General features: G+C 42.5%; 1 protein-coding gene across 6 annotated transcripts in view; it reads left to right on the forward strand.

Annotated features, from left to right (window-relative positions):
• Positions 1 to 8,737: 8,737 nt before the first annotated feature.
• Positions 8,738 to 25,395, forward strand: part of atp11c (ATPase phospholipid transporting 11C) — a 42,984-nt gene continuing 26,326 nt past the window's right edge. For all 6 annotated transcript variants that reach the window (XR_007962365.1, XR_007962366.1, XM_052065237.1 and 3 more), the window contains exons 1-2: positions 8,738 to 9,319; positions 24,797 to 24,916. Coding sequence is in view for 4 of the 6 variants with exons in the window: in XM_052065237.1 (XP_051921197.1) it covers positions 9,293 to 9,319; positions 24,797 to 24,916 (147 nt within the window). In the remaining 2 variants the exon portion in view is untranslated. The remainder of the gene's footprint in view (positions 9,320 to 24,796; positions 24,917 to 25,395) is intronic.

Consider the following 25,395-nt stretch of genomic DNA (forward strand, 5'->3'; position numbering starts at 1 on the left):
GTACAACAACTCTGCTATTGCACAGAAAAACTGTTCAGACACCATTCGAGTATCACCAAGGAGCTGAAGAAGACAGATAAAAAAAAAAGGGGGGTCCAGTATTTGTACTTGTACTTAAGTAGAGAGAGTTTGCAGGCCTATTTTGGCACCTCTGCAGTTGTATAACATTTGGATGAGAAGCACACGAGTTCTCTCCGGGACTTTGCGCTCCCTCTCAATCTCCATGGCACGCTGCGAAAAAATGGCATCAATTAATCAACATTCATGGACCGTTTACTCGAGCTCCCCTTTGTGCGCGGCGGCAGGGTCGAATCCAGACAGAGAGCAGGCTGTTCTGCGGCAGCGCAGACTGCGTCACTCCAGCCTTTGTGCGAGAAAGCCATCAACTGGTGTTTCAGGGAAGTCTCCCCCCCCCCCCCTCCTCTCCCTCCATACACACCTCCCTTCCCATCCCTCTCAGCTTCCTCCTCTCGTGCCCCTCTCAGTACTCGGGGCAGGAAGCTCTGTCTCTTAGAGGAGGCCATCCATCCATCCATCCTTCCTCCCTCTCTCAGTCCAATTGACAGCCATGTATGAAGAAGACATCTGTCCATATTTGAGCACATTTTGCTGCAAATGATCTCACCCCTCCATCCTGTGCGCTGACACTTGGCCCGCATAAAAACCTGCCAATTCTTTGACGCGCAGAAGAAGCGTTTTTAATTGCCGCCTGCGTTTCGAGGCCCCTCTCTCCCCCTCCCCTACAATCGCACAATCAATTACGGCGGAGGTGCCTTTCCCCCCCACGTCGCGATGTTTGCCCCAATTTACTGCACTTTTCATGCACTTGTGCGACTGTGGCTCGCCCTTTTCACAGCATGCAAATTTGGCACATTTGGCTTGAAATGGCGCATAATTGCCCATATTGAAATCTACACCTTTCTAGGTTCCCGGCAGTTAGTTCTTATTAAACCTAAGGCGTGCAGAAAAAAAAATGCAATTGCATCACGCCGCAGCACAAATGCCATCTGTACCATCTTGTGTTAAAAGCAAGGAAATTGGGGATGAAATGGAATGCAGACCTGCATCCCTTGAGAAAAAAAAGGAAATGTATGTGTGTCATATTTATTTTCTGACAAAATTGCATCAGGAAATCTTATTTGTCACCCCCCCCCCCCAAAAATTATCACTCCAAAGTTGAAGGTATTTCTAATACAGAGCCTGTTCTGTCACAAATAATGAAATACATTTAGGAAATAAAAAGAAGCAGTGATTCCAAATGTACTGTACTAGAACATATTTTCCCACTTGAGTGAGGGAGATTTCAAACATGTCTGCAAAACTTTGTAACCTAAAGTTGAACATTTTTAGCCCAAATAGTACATTTGACGCAAAGATAACGTTGCACTTAAAATGTTGGGAAGTGGATCCTGACTCTCATTTAACACAAGTTTCAAGTTGCGTACACTTGTGCAACCTCATTTATTTTTACTTCCTTGAGCTAAAATACTTTTGGTTTTTCGTTGAGTTTTACAGGTTACACTGCACATTATTGGTAGGAAAAGTTTCCAATTGTTTTATATTCCCAAAAAAGAAAAAATACTTTTTTTTTTAGAGGGGGGTGTCGACTTTTTCTAAGTGTATTACACTACCAGGCAGCGTCCTACAACTATTAATGACATTCATTACAAATTATCCTCCTCACCTACTGCTTCCTTACTTTTTTGGAACCCCCAAAACACAACACGTTTTTGTTAGTTTTTTTGGTCATTATTTCACTTCAGATCTGTTATAGTCAATCACCTTTCTGCAACCGGGAAAAATATCAGCGCCTATTGCTTACAAAAGTTATGAAATGACCTTCAAGGCAACTTAACTAATGGCTGTATCATCCGAGCAAAACAGAAAAACAAAAGTGTCCATCGTAACAGTGACAAGAGTGATATCTGGTGATGGTTTCAACTCCCAACTATGATAGAAATGCTCTAAAGCAACTATTGAAGTAGGTGGACTTTTATTTATTTTTTTTCAAAATACATAACGGTGTCTACAGTGTGATTAAAAAAATTAAAAACATTTTTTTTTTAAACGCATGGTCGTAAGTGTAGCCCAATTAGTAGGAAGGTCATGTGCGGCTGGCCTTTTCCACGTTCAAAACATTGAATAGTGTGTCAACCTCGACATGCGATCGCCACCAAAGTGTTTTCCGCTGCTTTTTATTACGCCGCGTTCAAGGTTGTGGTGAAAGAAAGGGGAGAAAAATTGTCGCTTTCTGAAAGACTCTCTGAGCCTGAAGTGGTGGCCTGAGCCCACTCCAGACAATGCCTTACAAGATACTGTTTAAATTCATATCCGCTCGTCCTTTCTTCTGGGGGGGGGGGGGGGGGGGGGGACACCTCCACAAACCACTGACCCACCGATACACAATTAGAAGTGATGCGGCAGTTAAGGCGACAAGCAACTCTGTTGAACAGACTGTCTTTGACCCTCCGCCATTGAATAAATATAATGCCCCCAATGAGAGTAAGACACTGGGCCGGAGTGAAAAGGGAGCCGGGGATGATTTTAAGCTAAGTAGTTAAAGACCTTTATGGAGTATAACGCCATTATCCCTGCTGAATAAAAATAGGATTTAGTGTTTTTTCCACTTAATCTAAATCAAAAGAGTCCCCACCTTACATATTGCACTGGTAGTGTAATGGAGAGAGGGCCACAAAAAAGGCTTTGTGGCTCTGACAACTCCTATAGTCGGACCGTGTTGTCTCGCTAGCAAAAGGAGAGAAAGAGATTTTCTTCCCGGCGTTGCTATCTACAAACACATTCTAATTGATGCTGCTGCATTCCTCCACTGGATGCATTCAGTGAATAACGAGCCTCGGATTGAATGCCCATGAATTGGTCCCCACCAAGCAAAGCAGTAAAGCCTTTCGGGCCCCCCCTGTCCCTCTCAGTCTACCCACACCGCCATGGCAGCCAGCGAGTAGCACCTCCCTTCACCGAAAGGAAAAAAAAAAAAAAAAAAACGTCCCCAAAAGCTCTTCTCTTAGCTTTACCGCCCATTAAAGCATGACCATTGTGCGGGGGATGCGGCCCACAAAGGCTGTCAATCTCTCCGGGTGCTCCGAAAAGCTTGGACTCACACAGACTGGAGTGACGGACCAACCCCCACCACCTCCTTCACCCCGCCGTACCCCTCAAAATCCTCTCCCAGAAAAACTTCTCAGCTAACTATCCACCCCCGCCAACACCCCCACCCCCAAGAACCCACTCTCTCCCTTACTCGCTCTCTCTCCAGGCCCGGCGCACAAAGCATCAATCTGTCTTCAGCCTCAGCACCCTTGGCCCTTTGTCCCATCTGCAGGTGCCTCTGAAAGCGCCCACGGTCGCCCCGGCCTCCGCGCACGCCACGCCTAGACCGCGGACAGGAACTGCTGACAAAGGCCCAGTGTGGGAATGAGGGATGCGTGCAGGGCGGGAAAGGGGGAGGCGAGGGTTTGCGGGTAGGAGAGTGGGTGGAGGGTGGGGGTGGTCCTCTCAGACAGATGGCTAGGGAAGTCTCCCAACTCTTCCACAGAGGCTGTCAGTTTAAATTCACAAGTACGACGGAGACACACGAGGGGAAAGCCGCAGAGGGAATGCCCGGCAAATTCGTCAGGCAGCGTGCATTTTCAATCAACAGCTGAGGCCTCGTTTAGTGTTATTTGACAAACTTATGTTCCTTGTATTCCTTTTGCAAAACGGGAGAATAAACACAAACGCAAATGTTGCTGATTCGCCGTTGCCGGGTGGAAACCTCGTACGTCCAAAATAGGGTCAATGACATGTTTTTCCACAAATTGATACTATTGCACAGTCCCCACGTCAACATATTTTGACACATTATGAACCCATTTGATGTTACTGGATACAATACAATACAATACAATACATGCTGATTTATATAGCGCTTTCACAACAGCGGCAGCTGTAACAAAGCGCTTTACAAAACAGTTAGCATAAACTAAAATAATAAACACAACACATAACATAAAACACGGACAGTCGTGCAGTCCTAACCACTTTTCCGTCATACGCTTTGATGTTTGAAGCAGTTTGAGATGAAAGAGGAGAGAATCAAAGTGTCCTTTAACCAGTGGATCAGAGACGTCATGCTCAAAATGTGCACACGTCGGCTACCAGCTAAGTTTCAAAGTCAACAAGAAGCTGTAGCATCCATTGACGAAAAAAGAGATTGGTTCACTTCTCCTGTCCCATGGAAATCCATTTCAATTCCAAGCGGCGACTCTCGGTTCCAAATACGCATCGGCGCTCTTCGCCAACGCTCCTCTCTCCTCATCCTCAACTTCAGCGGCCATCCATCCAGCCGCACCAACGCCAAACTGTCCAACAGCGCTGACATAGCCACTGAATAAATCGGGGTTGTGAAAAATGCTGCCCATTACTGGCGCAAAAAACACAAGCGCCCCAGGTCTGTCCAGCACCAACAGTCAATGGCGCCGACATTCCTCCCAATCAAAATCTGTGCTGGTACAGGCGTGCTGCCTGCTGGATACAGTATATATTGGTCACAGCTTGAAACACCACCTCAGCGTTATTTTATAACTTTTGGGCAATTATCGTCTTGCCTTTATACTGTCAAATGCCGCCATTTTTGGTGAGCGAGGGCATATCCGTACCTCCAGATGTGAAGATTACGAGCCGCATAATGTCAGGGCCAATGTTCTCAAGATAATGGATGGAAAATCTTCACACTATGTGGGCAGAGGCAGACAGATATAAAGGGGAGACAATCGGCAAGAAGAACAGATAATCTTGGCACTGGAATTTCCAACTACAAAAATATTTTCTTTCAGCTTTTTGCTGAGTACAAAATTGAACTCATTCTCGGCCTGATTTTTGGCTACGTTCACACTGCAGGGTGTGATGCCAGATTCACTTTTTTTGGTTTTGTTAAATCCAATCTTTTGATGTACCTGTTCACATAAAAAAAAACAACAAATAAAACTTCTAATGTGAGCGATACGTAATATGATGCACAAAATGCACACAAAACACCACCTCGAGTGACATGCACGAAAAAATAAATAAAATAAAAATGTAATGGGGCATCATCTATTTACTTGCCCCAATCATCAATGGGGCAAGTAAATGGTCATCATCTCATTTCGCCAAAGTAGCGAGGCGGGAGGAGGTAGAAATATTTGGAGGATGTGAAGCAACGTTTGTCAAGCTCCTCATTTAATGAAGACGTCTACTAAAGATGATGTCACACATAACAAATGAATCTTTTGAATAACTACTATCACCACCAAAGTCCACTTTATGCTTCTTGTTTCAAGTGGGATTAAGAGTGAACAATGTTCTCAGTCATCTCTTAAGCACTCTGCCCAGCCCGCATTTATTTTTATATCGGTCGGATGTTTGCGGATGAGAGTTCTTACTGGAGACCCATCGCATACATATCCGATATATAACCATATATGAAAGAGGCCCAGGTCAAATTTGGAGAAAAAAAATTATCTGATTTATACTGTTCACACTACATGAAATAATCAGATATGTGTCACATAAAGCCGTAAATCGGAATTGAGCTGCAGTGTGAACATAGCCTTACACAAATGTATCAATAAACTACTTGGGAAAAATATAAGGTGTAAGCAATTCGAGAACAAATCTGTTAATGCCCTTGAACGCTTGAACCGTCTGAGAAGTGTTTTTTTTTTTTTTTAATTCCGCCTCTTTCCTTCCCTTCTCTTCCCTGGCTCACAGCACACTGCTCTGAAGTACTTTTGAAGTCACAAAGCATACATTTTGGTGCATATGTGCCTAGATGGTTGAAGTAAAACATTGCTTCATGAGCTTTAAATTAAACAATAAAAGTAATATCAACAAGTTGTCTAAACATATTTGAAAGGATAATTTTGCCCATTTTATGATTATATTTAAGTGAATAATGATGAGCCGTTCTAGCTACTTTTTATCAAAATCCAAATTAATAAATCTTGTGAGCAAATAATTTTGTGTGCGTGTGTGTGTTTGTGTGTGTGGGGGGGGGGTGGGTGGGGGGGGGCGTGCTTATGAACATTTTAGGGCAGCAGAAGCCACCCTAAAATAGGCCTATCATTGCTATAAATTGTCCTTAGCTGAGAACGTGAGTGTGAATGTTTGTCTATAAAATGTTCTGAACAACTCTGACAACCAAACAGATTGGCACGTTATAACAGCACATCGTTTAATATTAATAATATTTTAAATACAGCACACCCTGAGTGTATTTGATATTGTGCTTATGCAATACTGCCACTTGTAGGCCAATCACAAAATTTTACATTTGAAAAGTAAAATGTTGTGCTCTTAATTGCATTTCAGAAAAAAAAGTTAATAAACGCCTGTAGTGTACAGTCTTACTTGCCTGCGGATGGTTTCTCCTCCATGAAGCAGGTTGACGCAATGCGTCATTCGTGTCACTAGACCGCCCCCTTGTGTAAAAACGTTGAATTGCAACAATCTGTTGCACAGTCTTCAGACTGCAGTTTACAAACTGTAACGACATACGCGGTTTTGAAGTGAAGCGTTTTTGGAGTAATTATGAATTAAGGTTTGCTAGAACGTCGTAAATCTTAGACCGTTTTTATGGGAGTGTAAATAAGCTCTGTGCAAATAGTCTTAAAAGAGTTAGCATGTGGACGGCTCACTCGTTTAAGCTGTACTAGACTAACTACTACTACCTATTATTAATATTGTTACTATACTACTTTCCAGTATAATGCATGCTGGAAAATTGATATGTATTCTGTTGCCCTGTGGTCACACTGAATAAATTATTCACATAACCGGCTAAATTTCAGCGTTTCTTCTCTCACGACACTAGGTGGTAACAGAGCCCAAGTTTTAAGACCGCACTGCATCTGTTTTGAGTGCACAGTAGGTCTTATGTTGACTTGATAGTTTATTTTTGATTGACTACGTGAATTTGTACGCTGACTAAAATAAACAGAGAGACGAACGTGAGTTGCACTGATTGTTTAAAAAAGACGCTGCACATTTGCGATTGTCACGTGTCATGTTTGAAGTTTTGCGTTGGTGAAAATTAGATTCACAATCAAGAAATAAGACTTCACAGAACCTTGTACTGAACCCCAATTTAACGATGTAAGTGAAAACAGCTCAGAAAATATACATGATATGCAGTACAGTATAAAGTGCAGGCTCCCGTTTTGCGTTTTTAAACGCGACTCTATTGGGGATAAACACTGTAGAAAATTGATGGTTAGATGATTCAAACAGCAAAGAAAATGTTTGCGTCTCTACCTGGATATATCATATTTATTTACATTATTGTGTTTAAATCCCTGTTGACAAGCAAGCAGAGTCGTCAGGTACGGTCACCTAATGCCACTCGCAAATCAGTTGGCACATGCAAATCGCCGCTCGAATCTGCTATGAGGACTGCAAACTAGCATTTATGCGAAGTCCGGCGCATTTACACTGTTTATTCTTGTGTTGATTAATGAGGACTGTCACGATAAAGTAAATAAATAGGACGATTATCGAGGACAAGATCGACTTCGAGACCCAAAGTGCAATCTTACCATTTAACATTGACTATCAATGTTATGCGATCATCACATGCATTTTTATTAAGACTATAAGAGTAGGTAGTGCTATTACTTCCTATTCTTTTCACTCTTTACGTTCAGAGCCATTCTTGGATGTTGGTATCTGTGGTTTTTGAGGTATTAACCTTGTCGGAGGATCCTTTAGCTGCGACTATTGTCTGGCTCTCTAATGCTGTGCAGGACATTTCTCCATGTGAGAGTTCATTTTAACTTGCAGAGTTTCAGCCAACTCTCTGCTTGATGTAGAGCAAAGATAGCAGCCTCTTCCGAGTTTCAACATTTTGTGTTAGTATGCTGAAATTTAGCACCAGTAGACATAAAACGAATGTGAGATACAATGAACAGCTATGCCGGCTCAGAATTGATTCCTGCCTTGAATTGCAAAAATCTGAGTACCGTAATAGAGGGCCACCCCAAAAAAGATTGGTAATTGCCTACATTTGCCACAGAGTGGCTGCAAAGGACTACTTTATTCGTCAAGGCCATAAAGGAGAGAATAAAGAAATGAGCACATCTGTTGGTTTTCCTTGTGGGGGGAAGGATCCGACTTGCAGAGGGCTTCAAACGGAATTCCAACTGCAAAGGTGTCTTTTATTTATTTTTTTACTCGATGACGACAACTGTTTAAACACCAGCTCCAATTGGAACCAGAACATGTATTGGTCGATTCAAGGATCAGACACCTGTTGTGAATTTTGCCGTTAAGTTCCTCGTTAAAGAACAGCAACTTGTGCAAAAAGTACTGAAACATTTAACAGTTGGACATGTGCATTCAAAAGCGGGGAGGTCTCATTAAGGTCGCCGGTAAAGGTTTGAAAACATTTTAGGCTTGTCCTGAAATTTCACCCAAAAGCCAAACACCCCAAACCTTTTGTGAGGAGCGTACATGAAAAGAAATCTTTAAAAATATATATTTTAGTACTAGTAGCCCGTAGTTCTTTGAGGTAAAGCCATGAAAGGTTTGACGAGGTTTCAAAGGTTTGACGTTTGACGTAATGCACACTCGTGGACGCCATATCACCTGACGTCACACCTGACGTTCAAAACACGCACTTGAAGGGAATTGCGGAAGCGGGTATTGTAGTCTTCAGGACCACATTACCCAGAGTGCACCAGGGGCCAAAGTTGCCGCACCTTCAGTCGGGAGGGGCGAGTTATCCTTTTACTGGAAGAAGACGCCACCACTCAGTCACTCCACTCACTGGGACTTCTTCACCAGTGAGGTGACGCCACCGGCCCGGTTTTGCCGGCATTCCCAAGTTCAACCATTTAAGCGGCATTTTCCGGTATCGCTGTGAAGCAGGCGAAGACGCAAGCCAAACCGGCTCCTCGCTGCAGCAACAGGGCGCCCGAGCCAGCCAGCTGCCAGTTCACCAGCGAGCGAGATGCCCGCGTCGGCTCCAGCTCGGAGCCTCGAAGGGAAGAAACGCGACGGGCGAACCGAGACGCCGAGCCTCTTGGGCGGCACAGAATGCGAATGGTGACGAGACGACGGAGTCTACGACTACAAGACGAACCGAGAGGATGTAGCGTCACCGCCGCAGCTTTCCTAACTAACGTCCGTAGAGTAGAAGATAGATAGCCGAGGAGGAGCTAGCTTCACTAACATTTACATGTAAAGTTGCTCGTGGGGGCGGCCGGGGGGGAGGCGGATCTGTGGAACCAAAGCCGCCTGGAGAGTTGTGGGAATCAAGATGCTACGAAGAAGCCTCAACCGACTGGTATGTATCAGCGTGAGACTGTCACACACACTCACGCCCACGCACGCATGGTGCGCGCACACACACACACACACGCACACGCACAAACGCACGGGGCTTATCTCATGACACCCCGCTTGGTTTGGACCCAAGCTACCTTTATTAAGTACTGGCTTGCGAGCTCGGAATAATTTGTTTGCCCACAGCTGTTGGCCTCACTCGGCCCGTAATTGAGCCCCGTTGGCGGAGGGGCTAAACTGCTAAAGGCAAGTTCACGCGAGTCAGGAAGTTGGGGGACATTGCAAGTTGGTTGACCTCCCCATCTTTACACCCACCTCCCGTACCCCCTTCACACCTTAAGGTCATACACACGCAGGGATTCCTTAAGCTCTCTCACTAACTTGTACTGAAGTTATAAAATTGTCGGTACAGTGTTGACATGCTTCACAAATATAGAACTGTGTGACTGGGAACCAAAAGCTGAAGTTTTGATCCTTTTGCTTAAAGCACATATGACCTTTGTGGCTTGTCAATAGGAATTTTGGCACATTCTAAAATGCACATTTCCTTCATTTTTTTTGCGTGTGTGTGTGTGTGTGTGTGTGCGTGTGTGTGTCTCTAACAGAGGTGTGTAATTTGTTGCTTTTGTTTATTTAATTCACAAAAGGTCATGCAGTGCATGAACAAGATTTTAGATAACTTGATCTTACAATTGCTTTAATAGACATTAATCGTAGATGGTTAGAAAAAAAGCATACACTGAATTTAAAAGCATTTACAGTTAGGCCTGATGCCACATTGTAGTTTGCGATGATGCAGAACTGCAGTGGTTCGTAATAAGTTTTTATTATATGCAAGAAAGGGTAACGATATTAGAAGCATCCCTCAGTATAAGGTAGTAAAATTCAGCTCTGTAGGTAAATGTTGGAAATAAAAAAATACATTTTGTGTGTGTGTGTGGGGGGGGCTATAACATTTATATTATATATTATTATATATGTATATATATATTATATTATAACATTTTCAGAATCTTGACAGCGTTGGCATAAGATCTCATTAAATTATACCGCTAGTGAGCATGAGATCGACATGATCGGAAATTGAGGCCAATCTGCTGATCAGTATCGGCTGAAAAAGAAAGTATTCTTCCATTTTCTTAATTGCTGAAATCATGAACGATATGTTTTAGTTCTTGACTTGATTTTATCCATCCATAATCTGAACCGCTTGTCCTCATGAGAGTCGCTGGCGTGCTGGAACCACTGCTTATTGACAGCCATTTTACAAGATGGTATCATCTTGGGAAATCCCTCCATCCATCCGTTCTCAACACGGCTTATCCTGAACAGGGTCGCTGGAGCCTATTTCAGCTGTTTTGGGGCGGAAGGGAGACAACAACTTGAATTGGTCGTCAGTCAGTTGCAGGGCTCATATGGAGACAACCAACCATTCACACCCACATCCACACCATCACCGAGTGGGAACTGATCCCACGCTGCCCACACACAAATCAGGCGAGTGTACCACTAAACCATCAGCGACCCTATCTGAATCTATCTTGGGATATATTTATTTTTTAAAAAAAGATATCTGAGACAATTTGAATGTCGTCTCTATTTTCTCTTTCATTGAATTGCGGAGGTATTGAATTGGGACTACACGTCAGCAACTACTTAAAATCGGATCGGACGTGATCCGAACACATTATAGCATGGCAGGGATTCCTTCAGTTGTCCTCCCAACATGTAATAATTAAACTAAGAAACTACATCTGTTGATTTAACAATATGTTTTACAGTTTGCGCAAGTGTGAGGCTACATTGCATTGCTTGCAGTGCCATTTTCTAATTGATGTATTTGCACAAAGAGCTCTCAGTGACGCAGTGCCTGCATACACCACTGCAATCTCAGTCAGCACATTGTTGAATTAATACCTCTTTTGACAATCTTATTAGCTTTTGCAGCCTACCTTTGAAGTCTTGAGAAGACTGATTCTTCACGTGGCTGCGTGGCAATATAAAATATGTGATTATATAATTAAAAAATGGCAATCGAGAGGAGTATCACTCAACCAAGATGCATGCACAAGCAGGAATGAAGTCACACTGGCCATTGTTCTATAGGCAGACATTTTAATTTAGCATAACAACACCTTATATGACACCTAGACTCACTTTATGTGACACCGAGATTGCTTGATATCAGATAACATTAAGATGACAGCACATAGAACTTCAGAGTTATAATTGCAGTCATTTGCCATGATGACAGGTGCAAGACAAGGTTTATCGTGGGTTTTTTAATTATTATTTTTTTAAATCTACGTAATCTCATCGTGCCTACAGCAGAGTTTGCTATTTGCCAGCCGTTTTGGAGCATTTTGACTGATCTTTCAGGAGCCACAGAATATTTTGTTCTGCGGCAATATGAACAAACGCTAAACCTACCAAAAGAAACTCAAGATGCTGTTCTTTCACAAACAAAATGTTTATTTCCAATGTTTTCTGTTCTTTGGTAATCAGTCGTAAAACATGAAGCGGTTTCACCCAAAATACTCATTTCCAAATATTAGAGAAAAACTTTTATTGATTTATTTTACTTTACAAGACTGGGCAGCCTGTAGCTGCGCCACTGCTCACCATCGCATCACACGCTTTGTTGTGTGTAGCGTTAAATGAAGGTTTCATTTTTGTCACAGGAATGAATGAGTTTAATTTAGAATAATAATTTTGAAAAAAGTGTCCAAATGTGAGGAAATGGAAGCAGGATTTTGGAATGGTGTGTGTGTAACCAGAATGATTCTGTTGTCTACACTTTGATATCCAGCCGTTCACTTGATGATTTCCTGAACTATAGAGTCTTAAGTACTCGAGACAGGATTCTTTGCCACTTAAGTGTGTGACTCAAATTACACGTTGCACCTGTTTTAAAAGTCCCGACTCTCGCTTCCTGACAGTTAACGCTTGTTTGCGACGCTCCAGCAGGCAACCTGTAATTCCATCACGCTGCCGGAGAAAGTAAAATGCAGCACTCGCTTTTCGAACGTAATGAATGCGCGATCGAACAGTGAACGCCGCAGTGGGGCCTTGTTGTATTAATGTAATTTTTATATTTTATAGTATCACCCACCATAGCTTTGATTAGATTTCCCCTGCTTGTCATCATTGATGAGAGGGCTGATTGTTAAGCTAAGCTGCCTCTTTATCATCATCTCCTGCACCAGTAACGTGTTGACACCAGCGTGCTGAGTCGTCCGGCGTCTGCAGACAAACACAAAACACATAACGGGGTAGAACTAGATAAGTTTTTTACTTCATCCTACTCCCTTGAACATAATAACTGTTGAATGAAGACTGATTTCTTTCTTTTTACTTTTTTTATCTACCTTATTTTCTGTCAAATTATTACTGTAGATATGTTTTATGTTCAATAAACAAAACAAACGAAACGAAAGACTGGGCAATATCATAACGATGGTGTGTGTGACCCGTCGCCTGGCCTCTCTCGAGTTTTGCCAGGTCAGCTGAAAGCACTCCTTGCAGGAGACGATTGCCGATGTACTTTCCCCTCGCCGTGGGCTGTAAATAATATTTTGTGCAGAGACCTCAGACGTGGATGCACACAGCGCTGTTATCTCGGGCTTCTAAATCACACCATCCTGTGCTTACCCACGGGAAGAAGAAAGGGTGAGCGTAGTTGCTTGGGGGGGGGGGGGTCGGTGAGGTCCGCTCGTAAGTGCTTCTACCACAAGCATCAGAGGAGGCACATTGATTTCACTTGTGACTCTCACTCCATGTTTATTTTCTTGAGAAACATTTAGGATGGTGTTGAGATTTTTTTTTTCCTGCGCCAGTCAGTTGGGGTGGGAGGGGTGGTGGTGAAGGGGATGGGGAGGGCAGCTCCAGAGGTTGTAATGCTCTGACAGGAATGCAAAATTCCACAGTCGCCTTTGATGTTGGTTCAAGCCCTTGAAGGCAGCGCTGTGTTCTCGGAGAGGTGGAGCCTGGCAGAAAGACGATAGTCGTTCATTGCAGAACATAGGAAAACGGCGTACTGCGGTGGAGCATCCAAGGTCAAACGCAATCTGTTTCGGGAGGTTTTATTTTTCATATTAAATCATGGAAGTGAATCCATTCTGGGTTCTTCAAAGTTTTAGTTGGGATCGGGCATTTGTAGACATTTCTTCCATCTGATGTTATTTAAGAAAATATCTTCAAGAGACAGAAGAGGCTGACTGATCGCAGATGTTCAATTCATGGGGACTTCTTAACTCCCCATATCTCATGTCGTGTTCCTCTTCAAACCACAAACTAGTTGAATCACTAAGTGGTGACCATCACTGGTGTTCAGTAATTATTCTCCGCAAAATCGAATTGTCTGTCGCGGTTACACGTCTGATTGCCAACACAATGTCATAATTTGATGTAGCCTACCACCACTGGTTAGAAGAACATATTGTAATCCCCAAACAGGTAGTCAAAGATGGACGGCATTCACTCACCAGCCCTGGCCCTGCCTTTTAAAGCCAAACATGTTCGAAGTTATAGATGCTAGCCGGAATCATAAGTCGCAGGCGTTATTTATATACTACTGTTATACTGTCGCGAGTAAGTTTTACAGTTCTGACTGGCTGCAAGGCCTTGAAGGTATTGAATGTGATTAGACGAATGAATCATGAATGTGATTGGATAAATGAGTCATGGGGCAGAGACCAATGAATCCAAGCATGCGAAAGTATGCGCAGCAAGTTAACTGAATAAATACCTACCAATTTAAGAAAAGCCTGTTTGAAAGTGCTTTTTCTTCTAAGCTGCTGTCTATTCTGTGACAATTTCATTTTCTTGTGGAGAGCTAGTTGTACCTGTTGGAGCCGCGTTGTGAATGCTCTGACGGATAAGAGACAATAGTCCTTGTCCCTGTGTCTTTGCTGAGCACTTCACTTGAATGTGTCTGAAGGCCACACACACACATTGCGCCGAAGAACCGTGTGATTTATTAGTCCCTTTTTGATTTGGAGCGACTAATGCATATTGATTGTCGCTGCTCAGGTTAGCCGCCGTTAGTCTCGCAGCGCAAGGTAGCCGGCTAGCCGACCTGCAAAAATCGCTCGTTTGTTTCTCTTCCTTCCTCTCACTTTGCCTACCGAGCACGTCTGAGACAAACGGGAGGAAAATGTAATGACAGGCGCAGTGACTGACTGATTGTGCGGTGATGAAATAAAGTGAGGGCCAGCCTTGAATTAACTGAGAGCCTTGAGTGTAACCAGTAGTGGATGAATCTTTATCTTACTTGATGGACATTTTTTTTTTGCACTCATCCATTTCTGTTCAAAAGGGAGGTTGAATTCGCAGTTTGTACATCTGAATAATTCAGCTTTCTTCATTTATTTTGAATTATCTTGCACATGGTTCCTCCCGCCTGACCCGCCTCGCCTTGCCAGGCTTGTGTGTGGCACTCCAAATGCATCCTCATCATCCATATATGCATTAAGGTTCCTCCGGAGATTTTCTGAGTGACGTGAATACAGAGATGCTTTGCATACATATATGTGCTTGCTGTTTATTTTTAATGGTTTTTTTTTTTTTTTTGGTCATACCCAACTTTTCATTAAATTTTTTTATTCGTCACCTGAAATGATTGTGTGGCCGGTGCGAAGAGAGGTGGAACAGAAAAGGATGAGGATTTAACGAACGCGTGGGCGGCACAAGAGCGTGCTCCCTCCTACACGCAAAGCTCATGGATAGTCAACACCCCCCGTTGGGCAACAGCCAACAATGATTATCTCCACCGTGAACTCACAACCAGGCAGGCAGTGTTTTTCAGTCAAGCACCGCGCCATTTTAAGGTAGTCGCAGTTCATTGCTCGGGGGAACTAGCTAAAAAATACTACTAATAATTCATGTGTGATTATTGAACTTGGGCGCATTTAAAAACGATTTATAGAAGAGCAATGACAGAAAGTGGAGCTGGCTACATTATTATTAACGATGATGTACTAAATATTGGGGGAGATAGACACGATTGTTTTTTTTTCTTAACACTTTAAAAAAAAATGCTGTATAGGCCTTTTGTTCAAGAATTCATGTTCAAATTCACACGCGAGAAGGTAAAAATAGCTGGCTCAGGAGGAACCTTCCTCTTTCGTAGTAGAATATGGATACAGAAATAGTCCAGAGAGCATAGGGACTAGGTTAGAAAAACCAAACTCAATTTATGGCCACACTACTTTAAATTCTCTTTAATTATAGATTAAAGTGTGACTAGACTGCAGCTCAAAGTCCTCTTACTTTGTGTGCAAACTGGAGATGTTTTTTTTTCTCCTCAAGAACCCAGAACATTTTTCACATTTGTCAGTTCCTCTTTTAATTCCTGTAGCAAATAGAGAGGTGAAGGAGACGCAGGAGAAGTCATAATAATCTGCTGACCAGGTCTCAAGCCCACGGAAATGGACACTTTAAAATAAACTCACCGCTGTTAAACGATAACTTTGCCCAGTGTATTCAAAACCATCTTCCAGTTGAAGACGCAACTAAATCATTCCTTAGTTTGTTCTGGTCGGCTATTTAGTCTACATTTCTATTTCGGTAACAGCGTGCCTTTCGTCAGAGGAACTCAACATGGGCCTGTTTCAGCATAGCAGACTTTTCTTGTGGGTTACACTTTGCACTGTCTTCACTTTCGAAAACATTGAGCGAAAGTCTCCTGATTTTGTCCGTTAGAGGCAAGGTACATACCCTGGACTGGTTGCCACCCATTCACATGGGCAAACATTAGACAAACCACCACTTACACTCAAACCAAGGAGTGAAACATTTCAGGATGCAGTTGGACTTGAGATTTGTGATGCTTTAAAACTGATTTCCCATTTGAAGTTATGGAACATAATAAAAACTAGGGCCCAACTAATTGATTGAAAACATTTCTTTTTTTGGGCTGTGCCAATTCTGATATTTGGCAAAATAAAATGAGGAGGATTAATTTTCCAATTCAAATATATTTAATGAATAAAAGATTTTTTGTGCCCTTAATAATAGTAAAGATGTAAATTCCAGGTAGAATGTTAAGTAATAATTTGACTGTTACTGCTCCTCGTATTTGTTTAACTTTACAAGAAAGACGAAAAATGGCAAAAATTGGCCAATGTTTTTTGGGTGCCTATTTCTTTTGTGGCGTCTGTTTGTATGTCTATCTTTTTCTTATGTTGTTAAAAAAAAAATCTGGCAGATTTTTTGTATTGTATTTTTCAACGAGCTAATACTGGCCGAATAAATCATTCGGGCCCTATTCGTACCATTATTAAAGATAATTTGATAATTATTTCAGGAGTGTGTATCAAACTGGTAGCGCTGCACATTAATCAGTACCCTTGAAATAACTCTCAGCCTTAAAAAGATTTGAGGAAATTTATTACAATGGCATTGGTTGAAAAAAAAAACCCCTCACAAATGTCATCTTCACAAGGTCTTTAGCCATGAGCGATGCAATAAATAAAACAATGAGCCAACTAACCCCACGATCAGGAGGCGGTCAGTAGGACCCACTCCCCATAATTAGTCAGGGTCCACTGTAATAGGACAGGATTGCTAGCTGCTGTGTTGTCACAAACCGTGATGATATTTCCACAGTTGCAACAGGTAAATTGCTCAAGTATCTGTAGCACAACGCAAGCCGCGTCTTTAGCGAGGCTTCGAAGAACACGTTGAGGAAGCAGCTCGCAATACAAGATCTTGTCTCGCCCCCCCCCCCCCCCCCCCCCACCCCTTCATCATCGAGGGACTTGGTGCAATGTAGGCCAGTACCAGCCCATGGTACAGACCACTCAGTGTCTTGTACAGCTGCGGGGATTCTCACAGAACAATGAGTCCTTTACCCATCAACGACAGCTCCATCCGATCAGGCCTCAAATTGAAGTTGTCACTCGGGTCAGCAGTGTGTGCAAAGAGCACAGTCTCCTTTGATACGGGCTCATCATGCTCTGTCATTGCAAGTGGGGGGTGGGGGGGGGGGGCGCGTGGAGAATGGAGGTATATCCCTTCTCACTGCAGGGTAGTGGTATTGGCATTCTATCACGGTCTCGATTTACATTAATGTGGCTTATTTAAGCGGGAGAGTGTGTTCATTAATTTGCACTGACTTCTTAGTCTCCCGGCATTGATCCGTTCAACTGTCAAATGACTTTTTAATGCCGAGACAAGTACATTTGAGAGACCAAAAAATTGACTTTTGCCGGTCCTAACCGCAGTGACAAAAATAAGAATACCCGCACCACTGTAAGTTTTTATTGGGATTAATTTCAACTCTCGTATATCTGAAAGCGTTGAATGATTATACAAGGGACCTTTGCGCTCAAATTAGACAAATTAGCCTATGTTAAGAATTTCTTTGTTGCACCGGAAAGGCACAGCGAAGAATAACTGATTTGACAAAGACGTTCATTACTTCTGACTTCTTTGAGCTAAAATAACTTTTCAAAAAAACGAAGATTTAACGTGACAGTTCGCCTTAGACTGTCAAACGAGCACATTACACGAGGTTGTGTAATCTGCTGGCACAGTCACAAGACGACTACTACTCGGGATAAGAAATGGCACGATTGTCCCTGGTAATGCTTTTATACCCTTGACGCCTCACTTTTGTACCTTGCGGGCCCCGGGAATTATACTGCACTTGCGGTGGTGTTAAATAACCATCCTCATAGGGGTACATTAATGTCGACCGTGTAATTCAAAGGGCAGAAATGGACTCCTTTATGGAGTATATTTTTCCTGGTTCTTGCCAGCAACATTGTTTGAAGATTCATCTTATTTATTTGGTTGTCTTCATTATGTCGGGTCAGATGCTGCAACTTCAAGAAACTTGAATAGGATTTCGGATAAGTCTCAGCTGATTTCTTGTGTTCTTTGGAAGTAGGCAAATACGTTATGAGATGGAGGCACTCGCAGTCGTCCTAACTCGGGCAAACTCCTCGGGCAAACTGAGCAAAGCTAGTCATGATGGAATTATATAATTGTGTCCGATTTGAAGCGAGTGAGGTGAAACCAGAAGAGAAGTTCAAATCCAAGTGCTGTTCAGATAACAACGGCAACTTTTTTTTTGTGTGCGTTTCATTTCCTAACCCCACAAAACCAAACAACTCCTGTGCTGAACTCATCAAAAATAAAGGTCTGAAGTTCTGCGTCCATGTTTTCTCATTAACTCGGTCGGTGCTTCTCAGCTTTGAATTCGATTGTCAAAGAAAGTGAGGAGAAAATAGAGTTTAAGGGAAAGAGATGATTTCATGTGCAGTAGTGAGAGTGGTGAGGGTGATCTGGTCCGCAGATTCAACGAGAGAGCCTTCGCAGGCGCTCGTCGCAATCTTTGAGGATCCCAGAAATGAAGCAGAGAACTAAGTTTGTGCAAATGGCTGTCATTTAAAGCAGGGGTGACAAACTCATTTTAGTCGCGGGCCAATTTGGAGTTTCGACTTCTCTCGGAGGGCTATTATGACCGTGAAACCACAAAATTATCACTCGTACACAATACATTAATAGATGACTATTTTTGAAATCAGTCAAGTAGATTAGAATAGTTTTTACAATTATCGTTCCAGTGAGGGCGAGCAGGGTAACAAAATGATTGCAAGTGTTATTTATTACACATGCCAATTTGACATTTTGGTACAGATCTTGGCTCGTTGTACACGTGATTTCATACCTGTCTGTCGACTTGTACGTTTTCCCCCGTATTTTAGATGTTTTTTTTTTAATCATTTCAAATCATGTACGGCGTATACGGGAAAATTGTGAACTTTGTGACTTGTGAACCGATCTCACAAAGACCATTTTGGCTCAAATCCAGATCGTCTTAACTGCTGGTAGCCAACGACAATGCCCTCATCGATCACAATTCTTGTCACGGCAAACCAGCAAAAGTAATCCTCAATCGTATATTATTTTTTTCATCGCTGCCTACGGTCAGATTGATAAAGCATGATGTGTGCATGCACGGTAAGCCGTTGTACGGGTTTTTGTTACTTTGTAAGTGGAATCGTAATCATTTATAAGGGCAGCTATTAGCCAAGGTTGACGGGTATGTGATTGGCTTTTGCGGGCCACATAAATTGACCTGGTGGGCCAGATCTGGCCCCCAGGCCTTGAGTTTGAAACTTGTGGTTTAAAGGATTCGGATGAAGGGGAAATTCAAGTTGAGGGTCAGTTCAAAAGACTGTACTGCTGGTTCCCGTTATTCATTTTTATTCACAAAACATTGAACTTTTCGGTATAATCTTAGTTGTGTGAACATTTTATTTTCTTTGAGTTAGCTGGTTTTGTTTCAAAATTGCACCGAAGACCAAATTGGCCTCTTGTAAATTGCTTTATTCATTTAGAAAATTTTAAATTAGAAAAATTATTACCTTCAGCCGGGAAAACAGATTTTTTTTTACTAAGCTAACAGGAAATGGAGACATCTGCTTTTGCATTCTAAACTCTTTAGATTCTGTTGATGAAGGCTTCACAGCTGTTTGCTACATTAATATCCTCACAAACTTGTAATCAAAACGGACTTAACACAGTAATATTTTAGTCCCCATAGCCGATGATGGAAATTAGATTGATGTGGCTCCGACATATGTTACAACTAAATTGATTATCGTTTCAGCTTGTTTATGCGTCAGGTACAAGGTCATAATGCGAAGACTTGGCGTTTGCAGCATATCAGCTGTTCTCTCCGTCTCGTTCAAAGCGCTGCACGCCGGGCACGTGCAGATCATAAAGACGTCCAAGCTGAGTTTCCCCGGCGCTCTGTCCGCTTCCCTCCGAGCCCTCACACCTCATTAAATGTCTTAGGTACATTTCACCAGTGGATTTTCTTCGCAGCTTTTACGGCAAAACCTTTCTGTGCTTTTGGGGCCTCTCCCGCAATGCGGCCCGGCCGCAAGTTTAACAAATGCACATTAAGTTTTGCTCGTGTCAAGATACTTTATGCATGCCCACTTTTACTCACTGAACACTAAATTACACTCATTGTCTCGAGAATATCGTACACTTGCTTGCTCACGCTTAAGTCGAGCAACCACAGCTGTTATGTATGAGTGACGACACCCTTTTGTCTATTTTTCTCTTTCATGCCTTGAATTGCACAATACACACAAACTGGCAGGAATTTATCGTTTTTCCATCCACGGTGACTCACAAAGTAGCAATAAAATGTGAGCAATGCGCGACCTTGTGCAACTGTCCAAACCTCCTCACATCAACCAAGAAGGCAACACAGCTCATTTCCTGCATTGTCTTTCTCATAGTTTAAAATTAAAATATGAAAATAACTTTTCCCTTGACCTGGAGGACGAGTATCAATGTCACCTTCACCTCAAGGAACTCTCAGACTCCTTCAGCGACGCTGCTCTAATGTCAAATATTTAATACCCAAAGTGGTGCATTTTGAAAGAGTGGGCTGTTTTGTGGTTAAAGTGACAAATACTCATCTGAAATGTGTCGGCCTACTTTCATTGGTGGCGCTGACACACTTCCAAGCTGACACTTTGCGCCATCCAAAATAGGTTGCCTTAATCCTCCCTGGATGTAGCCGAAATGAATGAAACTCCCACACTCAATTTGCCGTACTTTCCTCCTATTTGTCACCTAACGATCAGGTTTAAACATTCTCTTCTGTATAACAGAAGACCAAAAGTATTGGAGGCATCTAGTGTTATGTGGTTGGTTGAACGGTGCAGATTACGCAAGTTGACTCAACACCAATATTCTGAATCTTCGTCAAGTTATGTCATCAGTCTTCACAGCAAGGCTGCAAAAGGGCGCTGAAATGTTTCTCGTGCAAATTCATTGTGATGGACCTAATTCTCTCTTTATTCACAAGTCAGCACATCCATTCAACCAAGAGTATGACAATTGTAACAAAAGCCATTGTCAAATAAAAACAGGAGTGTGGCAGGTCATTGGAGTCTGGCTAAGGCTTCCCGATGTGTGCGTAATTAGACCTAAAGGTAATTTGATGGAAAGTTTCAAGCTCACTCGATTCGCTAACGCGCCAGCCAGTCCTTAATTCAGCTCCATTAAGAGCTGGTTATATGCCTTATTGATCTAATTGGTTTAGTCTCTGATAAGTCTTTCATCAAGCGGGCTACGTCTTCGTATCGACATCGTAGAGCTTGACTCTTGGCCGTGCTTGCTTAACTGAGTCAGCATAGAGCGCAGCTTTTTGACATCTGATGTCAAGGCGAATGCCATCGGCAGAGTATTTCTTAAGCGGCAGCCTTTCGTACGTGCCAACGTGTCGGCTATTTTAAAAGACCTATAATCACATTACTCTTCAAAAATTAATTGGATTTGGTGACCCTCATCATATTTTACGACAGGAGCGGTCAGAAGATCTTTGCCAAGACTGAAAAATAATGAAACAGCCAATCAGCACAGTTGACATAATTTATTTTTTTAATGTGCCGCAACAATAAGTCCTTAAATGTCAGAAAATTAGTATTTGCTGCCTTATTAGCGAGTCGCCAGCATTTATTTCACCCACTGTCGACACGCTAACTCTCATAACTGGTTGCAAATGTTAATTTCAAGACAATGTTACAGTCAAGAGAGGAACATTACTTTGGTGGTGCCCTTGCCAATGTGATGTCAGATTGGAAGTAGTCCAACCGCTCTTGGTACGCACGTTTTGCGCATCCTTCCTCGAGCAAGTCGCGGTTACATGGTCACTTCCCGTGTAAATCCAGCTTTCAAGCTCCCCAATGTTTCTTGGCGAATGTCATCAGCAAAGTCAGACCTTGCTTAGGCAGCTTTTCAGCAATTGTGTGTTTAATCTTCATCAAAAGCCCACGGCAACCTTTCGTTACAGTAGACATTAGCATGGCTCAAGGGCAAACCACCCTCTGCAGAGTTGACTGCAGGTAAAAGATCGGTCCGTGTATATCAGTAAAGCCATTACTTTTGTTTGTGAGTATTTCAGAGCACAGAAAGGACGAAGGATTCAGCCGTCTGAGTCTAATAAATGTTCGACAATAGTCCTTTGTGTTCTCACTGCGGTGGGTGGGCTAGTTGTGGTTTTAATATAAAGGAGCGGCATCTGCCCATGTGGGTTGTTCATATAATATATATATATATAATAATTTTTTTTTTCTACGTCCTCTCTCGCAGTCTTTCTCTCTCACACTCTCCCCGCTTGATCATCTGGCAGCCCGGTCCATGTGGTCCAGGGCTTATTAACGTGTGCCATCCTAGATGGAGATGGGAGAGTTGACACATACACCGAGGTGTGAACATGGCTGCTTGCGCATACAGAGAGGCCTTATGCAAACATTCTGGCTCCTGTCTGCGGTGCGGGTTGTGCGAAGGTCTTGAAGGATGAATAAAAGCAGTATGATCTTTCTTTTGTTTCATGTGTGATTTCACCTGTAATGCTGAGCGAATGGTTGCATAATCTGAAGAAATTCAGTCACTCGAGGATTTGTTTGAGACCGAAATTCCTGTGAGATCGCCGTCTCGGTTGCTCTAATTCTCGCTGGCATGAGGCCACGAGGAGATGTTCATCATAATTGTCTTGCTCGACCCAAATGTTCTCAGCTTTATATTAGATAAATGTGCGACAGTAGTCGCTGATGCCAATCTTGCTTTTCACATTTTTACAGGGACAGTGTTGCCAGGATAAAAAAAAGAAGCTTTTCTAAGTTACTGGGTTGGTTTGTGACTGGGTCTTTTCGGCTATTGAACCTAGCGCCAGATTTTTAAAACCAGAGGAGAATGCTTAGCTCATTTACTTTCGTGGATGTTTACATTAATCGACTGGAATCCAAACAGTGACTGCCACTGGTGAATATCTTCCGATTCTCAGCGGGTAGGCGTTGAAGAGGGTCACCCAGATTGCCTGTGAAATTCAAACTTCTACATACAGTGAAACTCCACTACAATGAAATCATGTTTGCAGCAAGAAATTTTTCACAACAGGGGGTTTTCACTGTAGCAAATTTGATCTCAGATGTAAACACACACACGTATGTGTACTCTTTTTTTTAATTCCAAAAGTGCATAAGTATGAGTATACACTTATTTGACACTTCATATAGTCAGTGTAGAAAGAAAAAAAGGGAAAGAAATTGTGAAATTTACAATCAGCATTCACTTTCACTTGCATCAATTTCTTGGATATTATAAAAGTGATCATATTTTGATCACTTTTCCGCTCTCTTCCAGCGTCAGAGCTCTTGTCTTAGCTACTTGACATCTAAATGTCCATTTGTCGCCATTTTAGCAATGCAACGTTCTTGCTGCGTCTGAAACTAACAATAACAAATACTTCCTGGATGACTGTGCATTTGTAAATGCTGGTGTAAATGTGGTGGTTGCTGTTGCAGTTTCTGAACGAAGCAGTAGAGGTTGTTTTTGGATTAGACTTCGTTGTAGAGAATCTCGTTGCGAGGCAAGAGCAGAGAAAAAGATTTCGTATAACGCAACAGGGTTTTTTTCGTTGAATGGGGGTCAGGAAAGTGGGAAATGGTGTTAATGCAAGATTTTTTTCACACTAAGGGGGATTTTCACCCATGTAGGTTTTGTTGTAAAAAAAAAAAATTAAGACGACGGGTTTTGGTACCACACTTGAACAGAATATGTGTTGTATTTGACAAGGTTCATTGGGCCACTAATGATTAGTCCAAGTGCTCTAAAAACAGATGGCAGACTGCTTTGAAAACAGCTGGCAGTTTTCAAAGCAGTCTTATATGCTCATTATTGCTGAATCCTTTGAGGGACAGCGGTCACTACAGCGGACAGCTTATCATGTATTCGGGTTACAGGGTGCGTGAAAGGGTTAAAATAGGAGCTATGACACGAAAATATTTCGGTTCTTTTTGATAGCTCACGCGAAGGTTTTTATTTCATTTGTTTTTGTTTTGCAGTTACAGGCACTTATCAAATAAAGATCGCAAAAGAGAGCGTTTCAGGTGAACGATGGATACGAGAATGTCTTTTAGAAGAGGGGAAAAATGTTATGCCGTTACTGGGTAACCAACATGGCTATAGGATGAAACAATGCATGACCTTCACCGAAGAATAAAAAACTATATGCCACATTTCCTTGTCTCTTGCGAGATACTATGTGAGGTTGTGCTCCTTAAATGAAAGTGGGGAAGTGTAAAAGCAAGAGTAAGAGCCTCAGTGAAAATGGTGCCTTGGGGAAACGCTGAAACAAATTACACGTTCAAAAAACCCAACAACACTCAAATGCAAAGACTTAAGCAGCTTCTGTTTCCCTGCTCTTTATTTTCCTGCAACAATTCCCAGTTTACACAAGTGGTGCGTTGCAGGACTTCTACCAGCCACCCTGCCCGCCTTTAGAATAGAATACACAATGCATAGTACACACGGTAGTCCAGTAGTACATTTAAGGTTTTTTTTTTTGCCACATTCAATTGGTATTCACAGTTTTACCTTCGATATCTTCATCTCAAATATCTCAATTTTCCCTCCATGCTTACTCCTCTGCTCCTCCCCACAGCTTAAAGGCGATGAAAGAAGAGTAGACAGTCGGACTATCTACGTTGGTCATCGGCCATGTTCTGCTAGCGAGCCTTTCATCCCGCCAAAGTTTTGTGACAACAGAATCGTGTCGTCCAAGGTAAGACGCCACTTGGGGTGCACACCTGCACCGCAGCCTGTTTTAAATGCCCAGAAACTAGCTTGGGTCTACCTACTGCGCTCTTGTTGGAATAAACATGTTTTCACCATAATTATAACATAGCAGGAACTGCAAAAAAATAACCAGCGGCGTGCACTTCATAATGTACTGTTAGTGACGCAAAATTCTCTACGCTATGCGATACGTTCAATACGTTCAAGCTTCAAGCATATTTCCAATGCTTGGAATTGAACTGACCTTTAGCATCGCCATTCCTGTCATTCTTTATACCTTCATTTCAGTACCTCTTCAGATACTCAACATCTCTTTCAGCCAAAGCCGATTATTACTGTGTCATGGGAGCGCTGGCTTTGGCGGTGACATACATGTCTATTAATGTACTGGTTGAGCAATTCAATCTTTCTAGGCCCTGATAGAATGCACACCCCCTTCTGTAAATCTCATCCACTTCCTTCTGA

Source organism: Hippocampus zosterae, chromosome 1 (assembly GCF_025434085.1).
Source record: "Hippocampus zosterae strain Florida chromosome 1, ASM2543408v3, whole genome shotgun sequence".
NCBI lineage: Eukaryota > Metazoa > Chordata > Actinopteri > Syngnathiformes > Syngnathidae > Hippocampus > Hippocampus zosterae.